At 38.8% G+C, this 24,689-nt stretch overlaps 1 protein-coding gene across 1 annotated transcript in view; it reads right to left on the reverse strand.

Moving 5' to 3' along the window:
• PTPRN2 (protein tyrosine phosphatase receptor type N2) overlaps positions 1-24,689 on the reverse strand; it is a 493,407-nt gene that overhangs the window by 418,780 nt on the left and 49,938 nt on the right. The window contains exons 4-5 of the mRNA XM_062570859.1: positions 10,249-10,366; positions 4,860-5,022 (exon numbers count right to left, since the gene is read on the reverse strand). Coding sequence (XP_062426843.1) covers positions 4,860-5,022; positions 10,249-10,366 — 281 coding nt within the window. The remainder of the gene's footprint in view (positions 1-4,859; positions 5,023-10,248; positions 10,367-24,689) is intronic.

Below are 24,689 nucleotides of genomic sequence, written 5' to 3' on the forward strand. Positions count from 1 at the left end.
ATTTCTTACCAGTTAATCAGAATAATTATTGTTTGCAGATAAGTTCCGTGTACATTTGAGAGAATTTGCACACTCAGATTTTCTAAAACAACTAATAATCCTTCTTAACAATCATCATATATCTTAATTCTTCCAGAAGACCAGTTACAAAGAATCAAACAATTCATTTTCCATTCAGCAAAGTTATGCATACTCTGCCCTGAATAAGAAAGGGGAAACTAAGTGTGGCAGTTTCCTGGCTGTACTCAGGAGTGAAATACAGTCTCTACCAAACGCCCGATCTGCCCTTTGCAAGCTTCTGTGGTCTTGGTAACCAAGGCTGCGAGGTTTAAATTGCACCCTCTCCCCTTCCAGTGCTGCTGCCCAGCTGGCCATGCCCTGGCCGTACCGCTCTGCCCACCAACTAGTCACTTCATCCATTTCTTTTTCTCTTCTTGATTCTGCAAAGATCTATAACTTTATTAACAACTTATTAAATGTAAAGAAAGTTCTGTTTTTCCAAACTCTTTCCTTTTGAACCTTTTGGAATACCTGGGACTCAGAGATTTCTATTATCAAAATATTCATACATAAAGTCTACCAGCAAAATAAACACAAGTAATTAAAACCCAAAGAAAGAGAAAATACCAGGAAAATGGACTGAAACTCCTTGAAGACTCCACGTTAATTGAATTTCTGTCTTCCTCCCTACACTAGGTACTAGGGCCTGAACGGCGCAGCAGCCTGAGGAGGAAGACATTAACCTGTGTATGAAGACCATGGAGGCCAAGTCACACTGAAGGAGTAAGAGCAAGAACAGACATCTTTTAGCTCCAAAATCCCTAAACCATAATCACGAGACCCCTGCCAAAGTAAAAACAGCCTTGGTGTAAATGTAGAAGACAACTTGCATATTCCTATAGCTTGTCCAGGAGGACAAGCTTCCTGGAGGAGTCGATGTAGCATCTGCCTCCAGAGCTGAGCTCGGGGAGAGGAGAAGGAGGAGGAGGAAGAACGAGGAGGAGGAAGGCTGCTGTGCACTTTGGCCCCTGCATTTGAAATGAGCACATTGCAGGGCTGTGTTACCAAAGCGGGGCACTTCTGCCAGTGTAGGGCATTAAAAAAGATCACATCAGGCCGCCAGAAGCCATGAGAACAGGTAAAAGTGATAGCTGAAGGAATAAACACACTATTCCAGTTGAATTAGTTTTATTCGCCTCCTGATTTTGAGCCTTTTAAGTACATTTGGATCGCACTGCAAATCTTTTCTCTTTCTGTGATAATGAAAAGTTATTCTCAGTCAGATGAAAGCCCTATAATTGAAACCTCGTGTAATTATACTGTTGCAAGCATTTGGACTTTTAAAATACTTGTTACCAGTTACCAAAACCAAGGATTTCTGAAAGCCACAAGAGTTAACAGCACAAAGTATAATCTGAGATAAAGGTAATATCTAGCATGTTCATTTAATAAACACTTAAAACAGACAGAGTATATGATATCATATATAATACATATATCTAATTATAATATCAGCTCTGCACTGACCCTTCTAACCCAACACAACTGACCTACCTCAATAGAAATATGAACAGTGAAGGAATTTTTCTTTCTTTCTTTTTTTTCCTAGAAGAAAGAGGAGAGGTGGGGAAAGGAGAATTCACATGCAGCCTGAAACTTTCTCACAGTGCACATATATCTGGCTATACGTTATTTTTCACATTAAATTCAAGTTTAGTGGAAAGGTATCCCAAGACTGATAACGTAGCATTTTGTGAATGGTAAAACCTTCATTGAGACAGAGTAGGGAAAAAAAACCTAGATAATGCTTAAGTAACAAATGCCACCAAGTGCTCATTTTCTGAACAACTCTTTTCAGCTGCACTGAAGTGAACTGTTCCTTACAATGGTAACGCCCAGGAAACAGCTCACCAAATCTTCTGATTTACTGCTGTTTATCCACTGGAAGTCATTATTGAATGGCCAAATTATAGCCTGCAGAAGATACTGTCTAAATACTGAGAAAAAACTAAGTTAGTAGTGAAATTCAAGTGCTTCAAAAAAGCACTTGAAGAAGTTCTTGCAATAAATGGTGAATGCTGTAGGAATTTTGTGGCATTGTATGATTTAAGTTTGGTAGCGTGATTTCTGTGTCAAGCCTCAAGTTGAAAGTAGCTTAAACAAGTGAAATAGGAAAAGTTACTTGTTTTAAAATACTTCTGCTGTATTTTAAATACATATAAATACATTATACAATATATAAGATGCATATCTCATTTTACAGCAGTGTACAGACCTGTTTGGTACTCTATACTTGATGAGGTTGAAGCTCAATGTATTCTGGTAATACACATGTGGAAGATGGTAGGAAATAAAGTCCAAAAGCTTCTAAAACAGTTTGATTAAACATACGTAAAGAACTAAACAAGACTTTTGGAGTATAACAACTTTAAATTTTAAGCATTATTTGTCTTTTTTTCTTTCTTTATTTTACTCTTGACCAGGGTTCTCTGATGGCAATTTTGGAACAAATCAGAAGCCACTCAGGCAGTCTGCTTAAAAACTTCTGCAAGCTTCAGTCATATATCACAGAAGGTGAGGTATCAAAGTAACCAGGAGCAGTGCTGCATCTCCTGCTCCATGACAGCAAGAACAAAGTGACAGAGGTAAATATATACTATATACTTGAAAGAAAATGATTTTGTAAGAAGGGCAAAAGCCCAAAAGTTGCAATTCTAAGTGTAAGTAGGGTAAAATACTTGTGTCTCACCCATATTGTTCATTAGGAAAGTGCAAGGAAGTTAAAAACATAAGAAATTGCTACAATTATTCACTGTAGGTTCATAACTTATCTATATAAGAAAACAATAATACAATATCAAGATTTTGTTGAAACATGCAGTAAAAGTGGATAAAATCACTGTTTTCAATTTCAAGTGGCACAGCCATATTAAATGCAGCTCCTGCACTTACTTTCCTTACTATTCATTTCAAACCATTAAATTTTACATTTTTTCTGCTTCTTGGATTTGCAAACATCCTGGTATCTATTTTGTTTAAATGTTATTCCATTAACAATTCCATGAATCAAACTACAAATACAGTACCACATTTGCTTCTGTTTAAGAACAGCAGTTGCCTTTGATTTGCAGAGGAAGATCCCCAAAATCATTTAAAATTCATGATTAGATACTAATTTTTAAGATATTCTTCCTCTCTTTTGTTTGCTTTTAAATTACAAGTAACACGTCCTGCTCAATGTCAGCTGTTTTAAAATACTCCTTAGTAAAAAGAAGTCTATAGCTTGTTTCTATACATGCTTCATTTCCAGATTTTCTCCTCTTTATCCCACTCCCCCAGGCTCCTAAGTAGCTATCTCCATGGCAACACTCGATAACATTGGTGGGTGGTGTTATCACAGCAGGCTTCCCCACAGAAGGTCTCAACCATATGGATTATTTATGAACTTGCATGACAGCAGCAGAACCACTGAAGTATTTCTTGGACAAGTTTTCACTTCCCTGAAAGCCAGCGCTTCAGAGAACAGCATCCTTACCGAAGCCAGTGCTCAGGACTAAGCAGCTGAGGAAACGCACCGTGAAGATGGTCCCTCATGAGCTCCCAAAGCTGCCTTGCTGCTCCCTGGGCATTTCTCTTACTCAGGATGAGCACACATTGTCATATTCCATACGTTGTAACTTACAGTTGCTTATGTCAATCAGCAAAATTACAAATTTGCAACTTCTGACCAGAATAATAATATTGCAGCTATACCGTGATTGAATAAAGAGTTGATTCGAATTACACTGTTTTGGGGAGCTGCTGTTGCAGATATACTGCAATGGTTCTGTGTCTCTGAGTCAGTTCTTGGAAAAGGTAGCAGTTTGGCTTTGATTCTGTATTTTCTTCATCTGAATTTTTCTTCAATATATTTCTGAGTTAAGGCTATTGCATATACACTGTATTCATGCAAATAGCACATACCAAATTTTTAAAAGATGCCCTATAACAGCAACCTATTTCTTTAAAATAATAGATTATTCTGAGCAAAAGTCATTTTTTGAGCAAACAGTATAGGCTAGGAGCACTTGTCATATGCAGCCATTTCTTCTGATCATGTTTATAAATTTATCAAGTTACCTAAGAACTGGATAGTTTTTCTTTATGAAAGAAAATAATAGTTTGCTTTCAGACTGGTACTTTTTAAAATCAGAGAACGATACATAAGATTTAATAGGTGTGATTTATCTTGCCTAACTACATGTATATTTATAATGTATATATCAGAACCTTAATTTGTCACCATAGACTTCCTTGATAATCAATAAGGAGGAAGTTCTGAGGCAGAGCTCAGCAGACCCATTGTCAAAATCTGCTCAAAGATTATGTCTGTTTTTCCCTAAACACAATAAATAGCAGCGATCAGACCTCTGTTGACTATAAAGGTAGTCAAAGGTCGCTAGCTCAGGTTAGATACCTGCATTACACGTCTCAGATGCCTAGCAGATGATCTCCACCATATGTATCTGCCAAGAATCTACAGGGTCTCAACTGGCTCTCTGGAGAGGAGCAGTTCAGATTCTGTAATCAGGGTGTCAGCTCAGTCCGCAAAAATGTTACCACCTTTATCCCTCTTTCCCCCCTTCCTCACGTACATAATTAAATCTAGTCTAGGAGAACTCTGTTGTTTAGGGTGCTGAAGCTGATCCAAACCATTTGGAGAGAACCAGGTTAAATAACGTGCAGTTATGATAATCAGTCTGAGGAGGAAGTGAGAAATGTTTGGTGTCAGGACAGAAGGGAAGATTACAAAGTTAGGAAAGCTTGCAGAGGAAGGAAGCCAAAACCACAAAATGTAGGAACCACTTTAAAGATACAACCTTGACAGAAGCTTTGTCACTCTTCTTCCTTGGATACAGATTTGTAGCTGCAGACTGGGAGAGAATACCTAGATATGTGAGATATTGCTGAAGAGACTTCGCCAAATTTGTATCCTTTTCCAGACTATGATTTCTTTCATTATCTGCATTCTGTCCTGAAGCCCTGCACAGCAAAACCAAAGGAAAAAAATATTATCAACCTGTATGACAATGAGCCCAGCAAAAATGGCATCATGTTTTACATTGCAAGACACTGAAACTATTTCTATATATGAGTTCCTAACACAAAAGTCTCTAAAAAGCTTAACAAGAACAACAATATCGATAATTCTGCTTCAGCAAAGACAACCCCCCCAAAAAGAATCCACTATTAACGATTTATTGTGGAATCAAAGTAAATGATCAACAGAAAATCAAAAAAAAAAAAAAAAAAAAAAAAAGAAAAGCCTACATCAAGGCAAAATGATGTCCAGAGAGAAAAAAGATTTGTAAACAGAAAATATGCATCACCAAAGTGCACCCCACTAAAACCAGGTGGGTTTAAGACTTCAAAAACTTGCTGCATTTTGATGAGAATCAACATCATTGTGGTCCCACAAGAACTTAAAAAGTACTGTGAGACTGTTGGACATACAGAAGTAACTAAGCAAGGTAGCTCCAGCAAAAGGCTTAAGCAGGGGATAATGAGACAGAAAAGGTATCTCTTCTGACCCCAGGTGCCTGACATTCACAAGATAGCAATGTTTCCTGACTGTTTTAAACAAACCTTGGTGATGTTTGCAAAAATAAAGATAAATATGTGATTAAGCAACAGCAGTGCAGAGGTGTGTATACGGGATTCAGCGCGTTTTGTACAACAGCTCTGAATTACTATCAGCTCTCCTCATCTCTCTCAACAACATGTCAATGGTAACGATAATTTAAATGTCAACACCAGTAACTATTTCATACTCCACGTAAGAAAGCAGAGGGAGGGTCACCAATCTGCTTTCTTCCCTGTGAGTGACACATCGTTTGGAGAGAAATAACATTTTGGGGCCACCATTTCACACCTACATCCTGCTTCTCTAGTGATGGAGACCTCTAGGGAAGGACCTTTACAGCCCAGGGAGAGGGAGCATCATTTTACTTTAAACATCTGCAGGCAACCATAAGCAATGTCTGATTCCACCAGTTCATGTGGTGGTGCTTATTTGGGGGCACGGCCTGAAAGATCACCATGATCTCGTTGTCCAGATCCTGGGTTTAATTACATTACTTTAATTTCATTGCACAAAGTAACTGACTTTCACCCATTTTCACAACTGTACTAAATGTAGCTCCTGACTAATACGGAGGCCACGAGAGAGACTGGGCACAGGGACTGCAACCCACAAGGAATGGCTATGAAAGCCTCTACCGCACCTTTCTATATGTTCAATTCAAGATTGTTTCATCGCACCCAGGACAATTTACACAACCCTGGGACTTCGCCAGCCATACCCAATGCCTGTGTACTCCCACACTCCAGAAGTTTTTTAACTGCATTCTCAACATGCTTTTCACTCCCCAGCACATACCCAAATTCGCTGCAAGGAGGGTAGGCTTCGACTGTCCTGTCCCTGTGCTGAGACGTCCCAAAGCCATTGCACCCCATCCCAAGGGTGGGTATAAAGGTATAAAATACCTCCCAAGGTATAAACTAACTGGCTACCCATTAGGCACACAGGTTCAAGGAAAATGAAGTTTTACTGCACAGGATATTTCAGAGGTCTTGCTATAATTTACCCTGAGTTTGCTCGCTTCTCATGTTGTCTGTATTTTTCTCTAATTCCAGAGCTCTAAACTGTGCCTGGTGATGGAGAGTGGAGGTTCAGGTAACATCATCCACCTCCTTTTCAACTTAAAAGCAGATGAAAAGTGTGCTGCAGTGCTGGAATGAACTGGGCAGTAGGCTTTCTGCTTCAATAGAGATGAACTAATCCAAAGAGGCTATCATAGAGAAGGTATCCCAATTTCAAATACTCATCTCTCATTCCTTGCTTAATTCCAACATCTATCTTCTCCTTTCTGTGCTAACTTTGAAAAGGGAGAGCAAATGGAAATACTAGACCAAATTCTACCCTTGGGATTTTTGCTGGAGGAAATGGGAATTGAATGCACAGATAAAAGACAGTATTTAGGTTAGCTTTTCAAGCCATTACTTGCAGTATATAATCACTCACTCTGGTGGTAGAAGCAGAAACCACCAAAGGCCAAACGTTTCTGATTTTTCTTATGGAGATTGCAATTGCTGTCAAATTGTGCTTGAATTCTATATTTGTAATTTTATACACTATAAACTTGTAAACAACAATCAAAAAGGTTAACATAGCATTACATTTCAGTTGATGGCAACCTTAATAAAATCCTACAAATATATCTGAAAGACTTTCAGAAAATCTTTTCAGTTCACCAATATATCACTATTGTTAACCTTGCTACTGCAGAAAGTAAAATGCATTACATGAACTGTTCTTACAACTGAATTAAAATTTTTCCCTTAAATGTGACAAAGTGATATTGGAAAATGGATTAACGAGAAATATATAAGAGAACCTGGTGAGTAGGAGAAATGATTGTCAGTTGACTTCTTGTTGTATACTTCTTTGGAAGCATGTTTTGTTTTAACTTGTTCTGAAAAAGGACTTTGCATGCAAAGAACTACAATGTATAAAGATCATAATATACATAATTATTTATGTACAGAAATAATTATATAATTCCTACAAAAAAACAATACTTTATAATTTTGCAAGAAATATCTGAACCACTGCACCGCAGATGTTATGCTTTTGCAGAATGCTTTCAAATGATAGATATCATACTTTTTAGAATAAGGAGTTTCTCCCTGTTAAATGCTGTGAGAATCTTATTACTGACTTAATGATGGTTTTATTATGGAAATAATGCTATAACCCATTTATACATTGAAGTTTGTTGGAAACATTTGTGGTTTTGCCTAATTGCACCAATGAACACAACTGACATTTATTCCCTGCGTGCAGAATGGATTTTTTTCCTTTATCTTGGATCCTCTTTCAAGAGTGGGGCTTTTTTGAAATTTAATAAGGGCCCAGAAAATACCATGTACACTCCAGTTAGCCACCAAAGAAAGAACTTTCATCTTGAAATCAAACTCCCAGTTTCAGGGGGAGGTTAAGATGAAATCCATGTCTTCTGTTCTATCAGATTTCATATGCACTAATTTAGCCTAAGTCAATTTACCTTTCAAGTGTCTGATTCTATTTTCTTGCTCTCACTAACTCTGTGGGGATTAATGACTCATTAATATGACTTCATATTGCCTTATTACACATTATCCTTAATAAAGGGTCTTCCTGCCACAATGTTTCTTTGATAATCAGATACCTATGTGATGTTGATATTTTAATTATTTAATTATTATCTGATAATATTTTAGCAAAAGCAGTAAGCACACTGAGCATATAGCAAAATTTATCAGAATCTACAAGAAGCCAAGGAAAAATATCTCACTGTTACCCGACCTACAGAATATATTGCAAATGGACAGCCAGAAAAATCAACTAATGTTTTAAACTGTTGGCACATAAGATAATCCTTTCAGAAGCACAACTTGATAACTTCAGAAAATCTATTCACAATAGGAACCGCTATACATGGAACACATTTGGAATTCTGATGTTCCTAAAGTGTCAATACACAAAATAGATTATTTTTTAAAAAATACAATTCTAATTAAAAATGCAAAGCACCTCAATCTTGATTACAATAGGATCTCCTATAAGTGATATTTCTTTATCAATATAAAATTAAATTATTTCTATATATTTTTACACATTTCATTTTTGTATAACTCCATTTAAGAATTTGGAACATTGGAGAATATGATCTTGACCTTTTGGAAATCCATCTTATGTTATCATATTCCCATGAACAAAAATTCATAGGATACAGTCATTTCTGAAAAATCCCCCATAATATATTCAAAATAATTTCTATTGCTAGAGCAATCCGTACAGCAATGGCATTTAGTGTATCTAAGGAGTGAGAACAGGTTCATGGATACCAACATGTGTTTTTATCATCTTTATGAAAAATTGTAGATCAGTATCTGATCTAGAAGCTAAGCTTCTACCTTACCATCAGCCTGAAATGTACTGTGCTGTGAGTTTAAGGGGTGGTTTTGTTTCCTTTACACTGAATGAATCAGCAAGTATGAAAAATACAGGGTCAAATTCTATGAATTGAATCAGAAAAAATGGAAGCAAACACAACCGAGGCCACAGGGCATTTCCAATTACACAGCATTTTTATTTACATAAAAGAGCAATCTATCAGAGAAATGGTTTCCCCTTCTTTGCAAGAGACGATTTCCTTGAGCAACAAATTCTCTAAAGGTCTCAGGATGAATGTCCAATATCTTGCCCATCAGGGCTAGGAGCTCCAGCTTTCTTCCACTATGAAGAAAATTTTCTAACAATTAGCACTGTCCTTCAAGCTCAGTAATTCCAAGATTTCATTTCTTAAAATCATTTAGAAGCAAATCATTTTAACGTTCCTAGTAAATCATATATTTTTTAATTTGACTTCTGAGGTTTGTATGATTAGGCTGAACTTAAGGCCTGTAAGGACAGGCTAGGACAGGTTAAAAAGTGTATTTATACATGTACTGGTATATGAATATGTTGTAAGTCCTACATCCATATCTCTCTACACAATTACAGAATCTTTGTCTCTTGCATCTATAACTTAGTCACCCCTCAATATCTTTCAAACTACTAGAAAAATGGCTTCTTTAATACAAAGATTAGGTAGAGATGTCCCCAAATTGTTTCCTGCCGTAAGATCTCACGTGAATCTCTCTTTCTCAGATGAATTTTGCCATCAAGGTAGGGAATCTATGGACTTCAATTCAGTCACAACATTGTTTTGGAAAAATATGAGTTTGATGACATTAATTGGTCAGAATCGCTTTCAGCACTTCTTTTTGTTTCTTTTCATTGGTTTATTCCAGAATAAAATTTCTCCTGTGGGTGAGCTCTTGTACGTGCCTGCCTTTCTATGCCAGGCAAATCTGAATGGAGACTAGACACTGCATAAACTGAACGAAAGAGGTTTTGATTTCTGACCTCCTAAGCTAATGGCAGAAGCAACATTTTCTTAATTTTTTTTTGAGGGTTCTCATTCATTCTGTGTGCCATTTTCCTAAGTGTGTTTTTGATACTTTAATACAACTCGTTTACATTTATTGTCTGGTTAGTGATTTTAGTGATGCATTTAACATTTCAGATTCAGTGCTATGGTGCCATTCTGATTCTCATCATTTGCAAAAAAACCCCCCAAACCTATGAAGTTTGGCCACAAAAGCCACTGCAAACTTACTTACCTTCCTGCGCGAGACGCTTCAGGTGGAAATATATTGGGGCGTCTGTTGTGGATTTTATGAATGGTTGAGAGTTCCTGACCAATAACATGTTGTGTGTAATCATCTTGCCAGGTAAAACCTGATAAATAATGACAAAAAAAAAAAAAAAAAAAAAAAAAAAAAAGGCAAAGACACTATTTAGTAACTGAAAAGAAAAAAGAGGCTTTGCTGAATATGAATCCAAGACTGATTTTTCTTTGCTCCTGAAAGAAACATTATTAATCAAACTTCTAAAATAGAAGGAAGATAGTAGATGATGTGATGATATCTTTAAAGAACTTGTTCTTAATACAATTTTAGCTTTGTATAAACTAGCTTTAATACATAATAAAGGATTATTTTTGCATAGCTATGGAAAAGCATTATCTTACTAGCCAGCTACTGAAGGACAGAGAGTTTTAAAACTCTCTGCTGGTATCCGTTGAACAGTGGCTTCCCACAGGTGATCCGGTCAGTTCTGCTCGGTTCACTGTGCACCACCCCTTCCCTGCTCCCACCATCAAACTACGCAGCTAGAGCATTAAGTAGTGAGTATTACACTGGAAAAAGGTATTTGGGGTTTTAACGTAGCACTTCTGAAGGCCAATTTATGTTATCTTTATATTCAAATGTTGTGACAAAGAACTTTATAACAAGGGGGAAGTGCAGCTCTAAAGGCAAATTTCATATGATTACTCACTAATTGCATGCGCTGCCAATCTCATAGTAATTATACTTGGAATGACGATATAACTCCAACCATAATTGTTATCTGATTTCTAGAATTTAGATTTTATGGTAACACTTTACTATATAGAAGTCACCCTTGCAATTATCTATAATTATCTAATAACTAAATATCACATAATTGCAGAGAATTTCTGCCTTTCTGTTAGGCACAGTGAAACACCATAAAATCCTCATATTGATAAAAATCCAGATACGGCAATTCCGCAAATATCTTGCTGTAGGAAACCTCCTAAAGAAAAATTCTCTCTAGCCCCAGGTGAAAGGGGATATATCTGTTCGAGCGAACCCGCCTCAGAAGGGGCTTTCTGGTTCAGCTCCCATGTCATACGCACTTTATCAACATCCCCACGATTTGCAGGCAACACCAGGTTTGCTGGGACAAGGACTCTCTTGGGCTGCAAGTTTAAGCACCGCCAGCCTATGCAGAAGCCAGAACGTGGCCATCTCCCTTCGTGGATGAGTGCTTTATCCCATGGGCTATTAAAAATGGGTTATGCTCTTCAGATTTTTCCTAGGTATTAAGGTGGCTTTCATTATCTGTTTACCTAAGCCCGAATCCAAAAAAAGAAGTTTAAATAGATGTGTCCGTCCTGTCCAAACAGACAGTTCGGAGCATGCAGAAGAAGTATTCAAGCTTACTGCTGACTGGTATTTAGATGAGTTTTAGAAAAGTCCCAATTTAGGCATGCCATATTTTTTTCATATATGAAATTGTTATTAAACAATCTAGAACCAACCTATGTAAATATGAAAGCTTTAATAAAACAAAAAAACCTTTGACATATAAGAAATTCACTTTGCTTTTGCTCCCTCTCCCTCCTTTTCTTAAATAAAAATGTTACGCAAGTTTATTGCGAAAGCAGTTCACCCAAAATCATGCCTGATGTCAATGGCTACAGAAAATGGTTCCAAACCTGGGAGGTGAGGGGGGATAATCTCCAAGATATTTTCAGATCTGATTCATCCTTTTCAAATGCAAATCTCACCTTTTCAAATGAGCCATATAAGTAGATGTAGTCAAATCATTTTGCAAATCTCAATCCAAGGCTGTTCAGAATATGTTCTTATGTGAATTCACAAAAATGAGTCATCAAGAACATATGATTATTTCAGCACAGTGTTATTAAAATTATTTTTACATGGAAGTTTATATATAATGTGTGTGTGTGTATATATACACACACACGTACATATTTTTTCCAGTTTAGTTCTCTGTTACTTTTTTTATAAATTCATACAAGAGAAAAAAGCTAAGATGACAGTCAAGTTTAGAAATGTGTAACCAAAAAGTTCAGCTAAAATATATATATATATATATATATATAAATCATCAGCATAGCTTTAGAAGTGCTTATTTCTGAACTATATTTCCAAAATCACTGCAGTTTCATTCTATAACTCTAAGCCAATACTAACCCTATTAAAAGCTAAAGATTACCCACATAAATAAACTTTGAAGAAAAACACAGAGAATCATTCTCAAGAGCTTTTCTCAAATCAAAGCAGGAAAAAAAAACCATCAGCAGTACTTGCATAGAGACAGGAAATTCATCTCTGTCAATCTTGAGCTCTATAAATGGCCACAGACCGAGGTGTCAATAGTCAGCTGTGCCTGTCTGTAAGCCTCCACAAAACAGTCCTTTTTGCCACAAAAAAAGCCTCCAGATAAAGTAAACCATTGCAATCCCAGCTCTCACCGGTCATTAGTATGTGTCCTTGGATACCTTGGGTATGCTTTTTTTTCCACAGCACTATTCTAAAGTTTTCTCATGATGCATTTTAAATCGCTATGATGTGCACAGTCCTTGGTACTGCAAAAGAAGACAACGGCGGCACTGAATGGAGTAAAGCGAAGAAAGAAAGAGGGCACATTTGCTACGGAAATGAGAGCTAGAGGATGTAACGGACCATGAATTAAATTTAAGCTGAACTCTAATATAAAATTGTAACTCGCACCCCCGTTAGAGCGATTTCTCTCTGCCGGCGGAGCAGGGTCACAGTGACGCTCTGGGCCGCGCGTTGCCTCCGTGTCACGAAGGTGGAGCCGCGCGGGGCGATGTGACTTCCCACCGCCGCCAGCCTGTGCCTGGCCCCTTCGCCGCCTTTTGCAGGGCGGCCAGCAGCCCTGTCCTGGCCTGAACGCGGCGGCTGCAGCTACAGGCACAAAATTGCTCCCAGCTGAGCAACACGGACAGCAGCGAGTCCCCATGAGAATCATAGAATCATGGAATCAGCAAGGTTGGAAGGGACCTCTGGAGATCATCTAGTCCAACCTCCCTGCTCAAGCAGGGACACCTAGAGCATGTTAGACAGGGTTGCAACCAGGTGGGCCTTGAAGATCTCCAGAGAAGGAGACTCCACCACCTCTCTGGGCAACCTGGTCCAGTGCTCTGTCACTCTCACAGGGAAGAAATTCCCCCTCATGTTCAGGCAGAACTTCCTGTGCTTCAGTTTCTGCCCATTGCCTCCTGTCCTGTCACATGGGACAACTGAGAAGAGTTTGACCCCGTCCCCTTGACACCCTCCCTTCAGGTACTTGTACACACTGATAAGATCCCCCCTCAGTGTTCTCCTCCCCAGGCTGAACAGGCCCAGCTCTCGCAGCCGTTCCTCGTAGGGCAGGTGCTCCAGCCCTCTGAGCACCTTCGTAGCCCTGCGCTGGACTCTCTCCAGTAGCTCCACATCTCTCTTGTCCTGGGGAGCCCAGAACTGGACACAGTACTTGAGATGAGGCCTCCCCAGGGCTGAGTAGAGGGGCAGGATCACCTCCCTCCACCTGCTGGCAACACTCTTCCCAATGCACCCCAGGAGACCATTGGCCTTCCTGGCCACAAGGGCACATTGCTGGCTCATGGTCAACCTGTCATCCACCAGTACTCCCAGGTCCTTCTCTGCAGAGCTGCTTTCCAGCAGGTCAGCCCCCAGCTTGGGGGGCTAGGGCTATTTTTATTTTTAAAATAAAAAAAAATTTTTATTTTTTTATTATTTTTATTTTTATTTTTAGGGCTAGGGTGCCTAGGGTTATTTTTCCCTAGGTGCAGGACCCTGCACTTGCCCTTGTTGAACCTCATGAGGTTCCTCTCTGCCCAGTGCTCCAGCCTGACCAGGTCTCTCTGAAGGGCCAGTGGCCAGACGTGGCACACAACATGCTTATCCTCCGTGGCACAGCCCCAGCATTCCTTCTCTTTTCCCCAGATTCCTTATCTTAAGTGTATGTGAAAAGGCAATGCTAGTGTAGAGTCAGCTGAAAACCAAACCTAAGCTGCACGTCATCAACAACAACGGCATTACTGCAGATACAACCTGGCCTTCCGTTGATCTTTTCTGGATCTTTTCTTTCCATAGCACAACTACATATTATCACTAGTCTATATCATTATACTTTATAATCTTACATATTAGTATAAAGTATTATTCTTATATACTCAGTTATAAAAATGATAATGAAAAATAGTCTAGGTCTCTACTAACTTTAACACCGAGCAACCAAAGTGTCAACAGAAAACACACATCTAATAGTTATTTTACTAATTGAAATCAAATCCAAAGGAAGTAGTGCTAAAAAGTGAAGGAAATAGTTTTTACAGATTTGTACTGGCAAAGATGTTAGCTTACATCTCCAAATGAAATTTCAAAGTTGTTTTCATATTTATCATTTTTAACCTGCTTAGCTGGCTTTGCAGCCATACCAATTATGCAGAATTATTTTAAAAATAATCAAAATTCAAATACGTATTTTCTTCTCTTGGCTGTTCAATTTCTTTAATTAATGGCATTCTTCCCTCTGTTCTGCATTCTGTTTTTCATCTTAGAGAAACTTGATGCCTGTCCAAATATACCTGACCACACTGTTAGCTGATGTAAATTTGATTAGCTGAAACATTTGAAAACATCTGTCGAAAACATCTATCTGCTACTTCTCCATCTTAACCTATTCTAATTCAGAATTATTCAGCCAAATAATCTTTACTCCTATGGAGATTCAGGAGGCGAAACAACAGCTCTTTCAGCTTGCTGTAGCGTTCTGGTGAAGCCAGCAGAGTTCGATGTACGTCCCTGCAAGCCATAGCTGTTCTCACCCCCAGAAAATCTGCGCCTGCAGATCCTCCTGCCCATGCGCTGGACTATTTTTCCTACCAGCATGGGTGAGACTCCTTGGGCTGCGGCCACGGCTCTTCAAGCAGGTTAAACAGGAGCGTGACAAGCGTCCGACAGCATAACGCTATGAGACTCTTCCAGCTTTCATGACAACTGAAATCCAAAATGATTCGTTCTGCATATTGGCAGTGGAATATTTTTCTATATCAAGTCCATACAATGTGACAGGAGATTATTTCATATTGGCAGAAACCTATTCCCTAAAACCTGATCCTTCTTAGTCAGGGAAGTCCCCTTACAAATACCAAAACACCTCAGAAGTATTCAGACTTGAAGCCAGAATGTTACTATTTTTCAGTTCAGTGGCATTAAATTATTTTCCACTTTTTGATAATATTTTCCATTTTGTCCTTATACTGTATATGACAAAACAGGTTTTCCTCTGAGCTACCTTCAGCTGCTACTTTATTTCAGTCAGGAAACTCTCAGCTGTAGAGCTCAGAGAGTTTCATCCCCCACGCCCTGTGCTGCAAATTGTTAATGCCTACTTTAGCTGTCAGAACATCTGCAGAATTGGAAATGATTGGCTTCCTCCCCTATTTTCACAACAGGTAGGTCAACGTACAGACATGACTTTCTGCAGGCTGCCTGTCCACACTCTCCAGAGGAGCAGCACTTGTGCTCATCCCAGACCTCCCTTTTCAGAGCTCAAGGACACATATAGTGATATTCACATATTTCAGCACTGACTTACTCAAAATTGCAGTATTAATTCTGCGGGTGCTATGTGTATATCAAAATTCATTCTTTCAAGTGCAGTATTTCCAACCTAAGAATGCAGCCAAATAGTAAAGTCTTGAGGCTTCCCATTACAATAAAAGAAAACTAGAACTTCTTCCAAAAGCAATTTTGCATTACAACTTGCACTGGCAGGTTAGTGACAAAAATAATAATAAAGAAGTTAAACCCACCTCTGCACAGTTAAGGTTGCTGCTGGCTTTTACTATAAACTGTGTCATAAAAATTTAACTCCACTGTATCTTCAGCTTGGACTATTCCTTTGCTCTGAGAACTGTGATTAAAGACAGCTTCTCTATAAAAAAAAATTACTTCAATTAAATTATTTTACTCTTGTCCAATATTTTGTGGTCTTCCAGATTGAAAAAAGATCTGGCAGAGATGTTTCAGACTTTCTGTAGAACCTAGACCCTGTATAGCTTCGCACACCAGCTGTATCGGAAGGAACAGTCTGGAGTTATAAGCAGTCACTACTGCTTCTTCAACCCATGTCAACAGGAACTGTGGTAGTGCTCTCCAGAATGTCCTCAGGAACTTTTGTTGTTTCCTTGCTTTTTCCACTGTGCTCACTGGAAGTGGTGCCAAGTCCGAGATTTGCATTGCCAAGTTTTTTGCTCTCTTTGGGAGCTTCTGGGGGGAGCTCCTCTCTCCCAAATTGAAGACATTTCAGGGGCTGCATCCAGCAGCAATGCACTCATGCTCCCAAAGCAAAGAGCTTCTGTTTGGGAGAAGAGATCAAAGGACTACTTAAGGATTACAGTTTCAAATTTTCATATATTGTTTTATTATACATAAAAGTGACAATCTACAGAGAAGTAAATTACTAGCGTGATCTTCTTATAGCCCTGTTTTTAATTTACTCTAAGGAACTACCAAAAGGAGATTGAGGGAATCCTTCCCTCTTCAATTTTTCAGAATTTATATTTTTTGAAAAAGCCAAATGAGCACTTCATTTGCTAAAGAGAATATAAAATAATTACAGGACTCAGCATGCAATATTTCTTTACTTTTATTTCAACTCCTGTTGCAAATAGAAAGGGAGAAAAAAATGGTTTACACAAGAGGAAGTTTCTAAGTGCAGAGTTACACGTTTTTTTTTCTGGCACTGGAGCTGACAGTAATAAAAGAATAATATGATAATGCAAAATCTATTGTCTAACTTCCTACTAGAACAAGCTACTTTCCAAAGGCTAGAATAGGAACAGGTACATGAAAGAGACTTCCCAGATCCTTGAGCTAAATCCTATACTATTCACAGTGCCATATAATCCTTTTCACAAATTGATACCCTTCAACCTTGGGTTGAAAGTAAATGATTCTGTTTGCAAAAATGCTTTCTAGGAAGGAAGACGTGCAAAAGGGGGTTCTTTCACGGTTACAATTTTACATTAGAGTTCAGCCTAAATTTAATTCATGGTCAGTTACATCTTTAACTTGATTAGCTCTCTATGGTGTTTAAGCCTGACAGGCTCATCAAAGAACCTCTAAAAAACAGTGAGTAGAGGGGCATGTTCTAATCTTCCACTTCCTTCTGTCCCTGGACTATTCACAGATATTTCCTCAGTGTTGTCAGTGCAAGGAGTTTTCAAGAACATGAGAAATATTCCCATGCTCCTAAAATGTAACACCCAAAACCTGATTTTAATTCCTGACTTTAATTTTACACTGTAAAACAGCTGCCTTTATCACATTAATGTTTTGTAAGTTATCAGAACAAGTGACTGTGTTTCTGTTTCTGTTAAAATATTCTTCATTTTTTCCATTCCTTTCTCTTTCCCTCTCTATTTTATTATTCCTTTATGGACCTCTTATGCTACTCCAAATTTTCATTCACCCATCTCATCTTTTCAGGAACTTTTTAATATGCAGAAACTGGTTGTAATGCTAGGCTTTACAATGCCAAGCATGCAGATATTGTCCAAACACTAGTTAATGATGCACATAAAACGAACAGGTTCTCATTCTCATTCTGTTTTATCCATTTCATTCCATGCTAGCAGCAGGATGACAGCCTTATTGTTATGAAAAATATCGTTCTTGGGGAAGGACTTTTGAAGTCATTTCAGTCTGGGAATTAAAACATCACCTCTAACAAGGCAGAATCGGTCAGAAATATCCTGGCACTTAAAGAAGTATAGAGAATTATGTGGCTATACATGTTATACATATTCTAGTAAATCCATTTCAGATCCACATTTCTTCATGTATTTTTAAATGCCTATGAGCAGAATTCTTTCAGATCTGCATAGCAGATCTCACCCCCGTTTTATGTAACTGCTGAACTCTCATTGATGTCTGTGAAAAATCAATTTTCGTCTGTCAGAGGAGTGCCTTAAATTGGACAGGCCAAGTCAATACGCAGGAGTGCAAAACTGGGCAGTACAGCTAAGTCTGCAATTGCAAATTCATCTCAGCATTTGGCTGTGAATGTATGTCCTTAAAACTTACACACAAACCAGTGCATCGACCGCGTGGAGGAAACGGTAGGACGAGTCAGAGCAAAAGATTCTGCAGCGTATTTATAGTGAGGTAAAGCACAGACAAATCGGGCAGGCTTGAAACGTCTTCTCTAGCAAGTGCACTGTGTCTCCCAGTCTCCATGCCCTAGCCCGCATAAGACTGATGCAGATTAGAGCAGACAGAGGTGAATACTTGAAAATTTTAAAGGATTGGAAGCAACTTCCATAAACATATTTAGCCAGTGTTTTTAGCCATTTCCCTCTTCTAAGTCACGTCTCTTAGACTATAAATTCCTCCAGGAAGGGCTAATATATTGCACACATTTGTACAGTCTCTTTTTACAGCAATAACAACAACAATAACAATAATTGTTATTGCTGCCATTATTAATAATAAAACCACAACGACTGCAGAAGTTAGGGTTCCCATAGGAACCTTATAAAGATCTTGGTGGCTGAAATGCAGTTTTCCAGGAAAGTACGACAGCCAAGTCCTTTTGCCTGAAGCAAAGATGAACCTTCTGCAGGTCAGATTGCTCCCCGAAAAGCTGATTAGTGCTCTGCAGCTTTCATTTTGAATTCACCCCATGTACAGAAAATGCACACTGAGTGGGTCTGTGCAGCCCCGAAAGACAGCCTAGCGTTTTTCGCCTGAGGATTATTTAAATTATCTTCTTTCTGTTCTCCTGTTCAAGTAAACTTTTGGGGTTTTGAGCTTTTGCCAGGTGCAATACAGGATCCAATATACTGTACTGTACTTTGCACAATAGCCCTTTTTTTTTGCATTTAACTGTTCTTAATCTGTACACCTCAGGGCTCTGATCTGCAATCCAATTACCCCAAGTAGCAAATTATTGTACCACATGTCATCTAAAGCGCAGTAGCTGCCCATGTATTCAGTTGATGTCCATGGATTAAAATGAAATTACTTGACTTAGTGTAGCCTGCAATGAAAAAGATGTAGTGACAGAACCTGATTGATATACTTTCTTGCCTGATGTTCATTTTCTTTCCCTTGTTTCAAATAGTTAATACCTCAGTGAGCTTCAATAACATTTTTGGGCAATTCATGAAATGCTGATTCACAGATTCACGCTGATGCTTTGCCAGTTGCACACGCTCTGGCTCCTGATTCTTCCTAGCTTCTTCACGTCTTTCGGGGTTAATCTCTCTGAGTGCTTAAAATACACCGTGCTTATAAACGGTGATTTGATATGATCACAACACCACCAACAAACTGGGACTTCATTTAATCTCTGACTGATTTTGGGGGCAAATTTGTCAATGAACTAAAAGGTTCACAGTAGAAGACCTGGAACACTCAGATATGAACTAAAAGCCCCTAAATTCTGAGAGTTGTTGTAAGCACAGTTCCAGTGATGCCCATTCATAATATATTGCTTCATTCAAAAAGCTGCATCGTTTGATGCTTACAACCATCAAGAGATTCTCTGTTTAAATGGCATTTATTGAAAGACTTATCATCAAAAAAATGCCTCAAGAGAAGCCCTGACGAAATCGCATCAAAATTAAGCATACACTTTTATAATATATATAACAAACATAATATTCCTAGCATTCTTGGGAGCAATTTTGCCCCACTTATTTTAAACGTTTTCCACGGAGCGTTCTCTATTCAGCTTAAAATCTGAATATTCTGAAACATTCCAAAATAACCAGAAAGAGCTGCTATACCCAGGGTGCCCAATACGAAACGGTGCTCTGAGACGCAGCCCGGGCCTGAGCCAGAAACGGGCCCGGGGAGCACACGCGCCTCGGGATCGGTGCCCGCTGCCTTCCCAGGTAACGCAACACAAATGTGACGCACACAAACAAATGCGACACGCACAGACGTGGCACCTGTCACACGAGCAGTGTGACTACTCATCTCTCTATCTGCAAAACCGGTATCATTGCACACTTTTCCTGGGGGTAAAGCTGTAAAGTGCACTTTGCAAGCATCCAGGCACCGCAGACCTGGACCTGCTGGTGGAAACCACAAACAGAGCAAGAAAAAGGGAATCCACTAGGAGCTTCGGCCATGTAGCCTTAACCCCGCAGCAGGCAGGTGGGTTTTCTTCTTAACTTCAATATATTTCTACAGTTAAAGGACTTATGACTAACATAAAGTAAGTGGATATATTTTCAAAAATGCCTTTCATTCCAGAAATTTTTCCATCAATAATTCTGAATGGCATATGAATCAGCAAACATCCTTTAGAGTGCAAACAGCAGTAATGTTAAAGCATTTCAAAAGAGGATCACATTGGTGGTATAGCTCATATTTCTCTCTTCACTTAGCACTGTTACAAATGATAAGTCTTCTGATCAGTGACTGCCAGCGTTAAGAAATAGTGATATATTTCTAGATTACCAAGTGCTACTCATTACCATACTTTTGATGTGCTGGAGCATTCATATACCTTATTTTCCACTTCCTCAGGGTATCCTGGGTAAATGTCACATGCATTTTTCTCCTGCGTTAACAAAACAAAGTCTATATATTAATTCTTTGAAAGAGAGGCATAAAGGTAGTTAGAAGGGAATATTGGTTATTCTATTTGTCTACAAATGACTCCATTAGGCATATATAAATAATACTGGAAAATGTTACGCAGCCTTGGTTATCAGCATGCTACCCCCTTGTTTACAGCAGGAATGACAGATGAGCCCTGCAGCAATCAATCTGATTGCCACGACAGCAGTTTAAGCTAATTCACAAAAAAAGATGCAGTGCTAAAAAGCTAGACTATTGAACAAATTTTACTGACGTATTATTTAAAGACCTCTGTTTCATTGACCAGATTGCTGCTCCTGAGTAACAAACTATGAGCAAATGTCCCTGCAAAAGTGGCCAAGAGCTCCATACACTTCTTAGCTATTCCTAATGTAAGAATGAAAACACAAAGAATTACCTTTCTCTCATGCTAGTTATCAAAATCACTAGCCTGGCAAGGCAATCTGGCAAGAAAATACTTGCCATTACCACTCCCAAACGCACAAATCTTGTGAAGGAAAGAGCAATAAGTGAATAAGCTATCAAAAATGTCCTACTTCACACATTTATACATCTAGCCTTCAGCTGGTATCCCCTACTCACAGTATCTCACACAGAGTTAGCACTGGCAAACAGGAAAAATATTCTCTTTTTTTCTAGAAAAACAATCCTTTTATTCTTCAGGATTATTTGTTGCAAAAAGAATAACAGAATCTGGGATTAACTTGTTTTATTTACTACAGCTAGTAAAACAGAAACAGGATATTGCAATTTCAACATTTTGTTGTTAATTTTCTATTTCTACTTACCATTGACTTCTACATTTCTACATATAACTAGAGATAGAATCTATATTGATTTCTTTTACTTATATTACATGACATATGAATGAAAATAATGATTTCTATCTATAACTTCTTAACTAAATGCCAAAGACTCAAATCTATAAACTAAAGAAGTTTGTCCTTATGGCCACATAAGTCTTTTATACGATACATTATACTTAACAGTCCGTCAGGTTTAACTCGCCTTGCTCTACATCATACCAAGGTATGCCCTTGAATCTTTTACATTTTTTAAAAATAAACATATTTAGTGTTTCTCAGATAATTTTTGATCGTCCTATGGGGTTGAGACTACATTAAAATTGGCCAAGATTTCAAGATTACAACAAAGATATCAGGTTGAGTTGTCACCAAAAATAATTAAATCTTTTTTTCCTCATGCATTCTGTATTTTTAAAAATCAGTCTGTCTTATTTGTCATGTTCACTGTGATAAACGTTTATAGACGTGTGATGGATGTTTTGTATTTATCGGTGATCCACACTATAGCAGAGACTAAACAAGGTTGTCCCAAAAGAGCAGAATTTCAGTTATTTGGGTAGAAATGTTGCAGTGCAGGCAGCAGGCACCAGATGTCACTACTTGTAAAGCACGACGCCGAGGATCGCCACCAGCGCGCTGCAATGCCACGCCGACCTCGTCCAGCGGACTCTGCGCAGCGTCAGGGCTCCTTCTCCCCGAGGCTCCCCCGACTCTGAGCAGGTTGCTCCGGGAGGGGGTCTGGGGGGAGGCAGGGGCTCCGGCAGTCCTGGCGAAGTTTCAGCAGCCAGTCTCCCAGCACGCGTTTCACCCCCTCCTTCGTGCAGGCTTGGCAGGACGCGGTTGAGTGAACGGGCGCGAGCAAGCTCTGCCCAGCGGGAGCTCACGTACCACCGTACCGACAGGGCCAAAACGGGCCCTTCCCGCTCCTCCCACGCTCGCCTTGTGCTGCCCACGGGTGTAGGAAACGCTGTGCAACTTTGTTATTGCTCTTGCCATCATTCACAGTAACGTCACATTGCACAACTCTGGCAGTCCACACGAGGATCCTGATGGTTGCAACCGATGTTTGCTTTCAGTGTGGTATCTCCGGATGCCACCAGAGTGGTTTTGTTCAACCAAAAGCTAGGCCCAGGAAAGAATAAGCACTATTCACACGAATTCCTATAGTTATGGTTCCTAGTCGTATGGTTCAATTATCATTCACTGTCACACTGTACTCACCATCATGTATACAGCCTAGATATATCCATTCTGCTATTATTCTTTACATTACTCTTACTAGCCAAGAAAAGTTTCCCTGATACATTTTTGACAATTACACAATAAATCTGTCTTCATTTCCTTGCGTCCTTAATCACACTCTGTAGGCAGCAGATGTCAGGTCTTTCCGTGTGGAATGAAGCAGAAGTGAACTCACATCCCTAGTAAATTGCTTATCGAATATTTATTTTCACTTGAATGACAAAACTGCTAGTGAATCTGCTGGTGGTAAAGCCCATGCTTACTTGTTACAGCACAACAGTTACTGAAGCAGCTATTCTTGCCAAATCTATATTGCATTTATAAATCTTCAAAACAAGCCCTAGTAAATGTCACTTCTCCTTAAATGTTCTGCGGAATCAATGACAAGTGATGCTGCCTTTGCCCTTGAAGAATTTCCACATGCAGCACGTGCTTGGATCTGAGTCCAAGCTCTGAAACTCTGTTCAGAAGCACATACCTCATAAGCACATGTGCACCAGAAACTTTGAAGAAAGAAAGGAAAAATCACTCTTTGTAAATGAAAAAGCTAAACACAAGCAAGAAAGCTTGACTATTTTTTTCCAGACTTTTATAATGAGTTAGGAGAAAGAAGCTATCCAAAATACATCAGCTTACTTACACTCTGCATTACAATATTTTGCAATGGGCTTCTATAAGCTACCCAGAAGCACTCAGTGGCTATTGCCATGTTCTTAGTATCACATTAGGTACCTTTTGCCTGATACAGATCAAGATGAAATAAACAAAAAATAAAATCGCAATATCTAATTCTAGCTAACTAAATTTAGAAAGTATTTTGACATAACATCAGGCAATACCATATGTTGTATATTTATTTGTGCTTCCAAAGTACGTATCCTTCATTCTTTAAATGGTTGTTCTGAATTTTTATTTTATTATTAAATTCAAAGAGAAATGAAATATAAAAACTGAGTAGCACAGTAACAAATTTTAAGTATCTTCTAATTTCATCAGTTCCACCGGTGAGTTTTACAGTGTGGAACAGTCTCCTATGCATCAACAGGCTGCCCATCTGCATGGTGCAGAGCTGCCCTGCTATGCAGCACAGTCCACATTTCCTGCCGTATCTCACAGGATGCAAACCCAAAGAATCATTTTTCCAAGGAAAGTGTTGCAGTATCCTCATTTTCCATCCAGCCATGGTTTTAAAAAGTTTAAGAGGTCTCTGAATTATACAGCAAATAGTATTCTGTGAGAGCATGTCAGTCGGTTTAGTATGATGAAAATGCTACAGCACTCCCATGCCTGACCAGTTTCCGTGGCAGAGCTGCGGCTATACTGTCTTTTTGCCCACAGTGGATTTCTCAGTGTTAGGGGAATTTCCCCCTGGGGAAATGCTGTCAGCACAAAGCAAGGAAGCAGAATCAAATAAAGAGAAGCCATGAAGACCCAACGGTGTAGACCCTCTCTCCTTCAGAGTTACAATTCCCACTGTACTTACATCCTCCCGGACACAGAGAATCAGATGCAGCAGCCCTTACTAACTCATTTTTCAGGTATCTTTTTCTCAGAGACAGAATGTAGAAGAAGTATCATTCTCCTGACTTGACTCATGTGTGTCTCCAGTGCACCTCCTTCACTAGCCACAGCTAACTTTTTTTAATTTTTAAACAGAGCCACATTTGTTTCCCTCCTGAATGATGCTGAACATGTTAATTCAACAGAAATTAATTGGCAGATTTTGTTATAGAAATGATATTTCAATAGTAG

The sequence above is a fragment of the Rhea pennata genome, chromosome 2 (assembly GCF_028389875.1).
Source record: "Rhea pennata isolate bPtePen1 chromosome 2, bPtePen1.pri, whole genome shotgun sequence".
Classification (NCBI taxonomy): domain Eukaryota; kingdom Metazoa; phylum Chordata; class Aves; order Rheiformes; family Rheidae; genus Rhea; species Rhea pennata.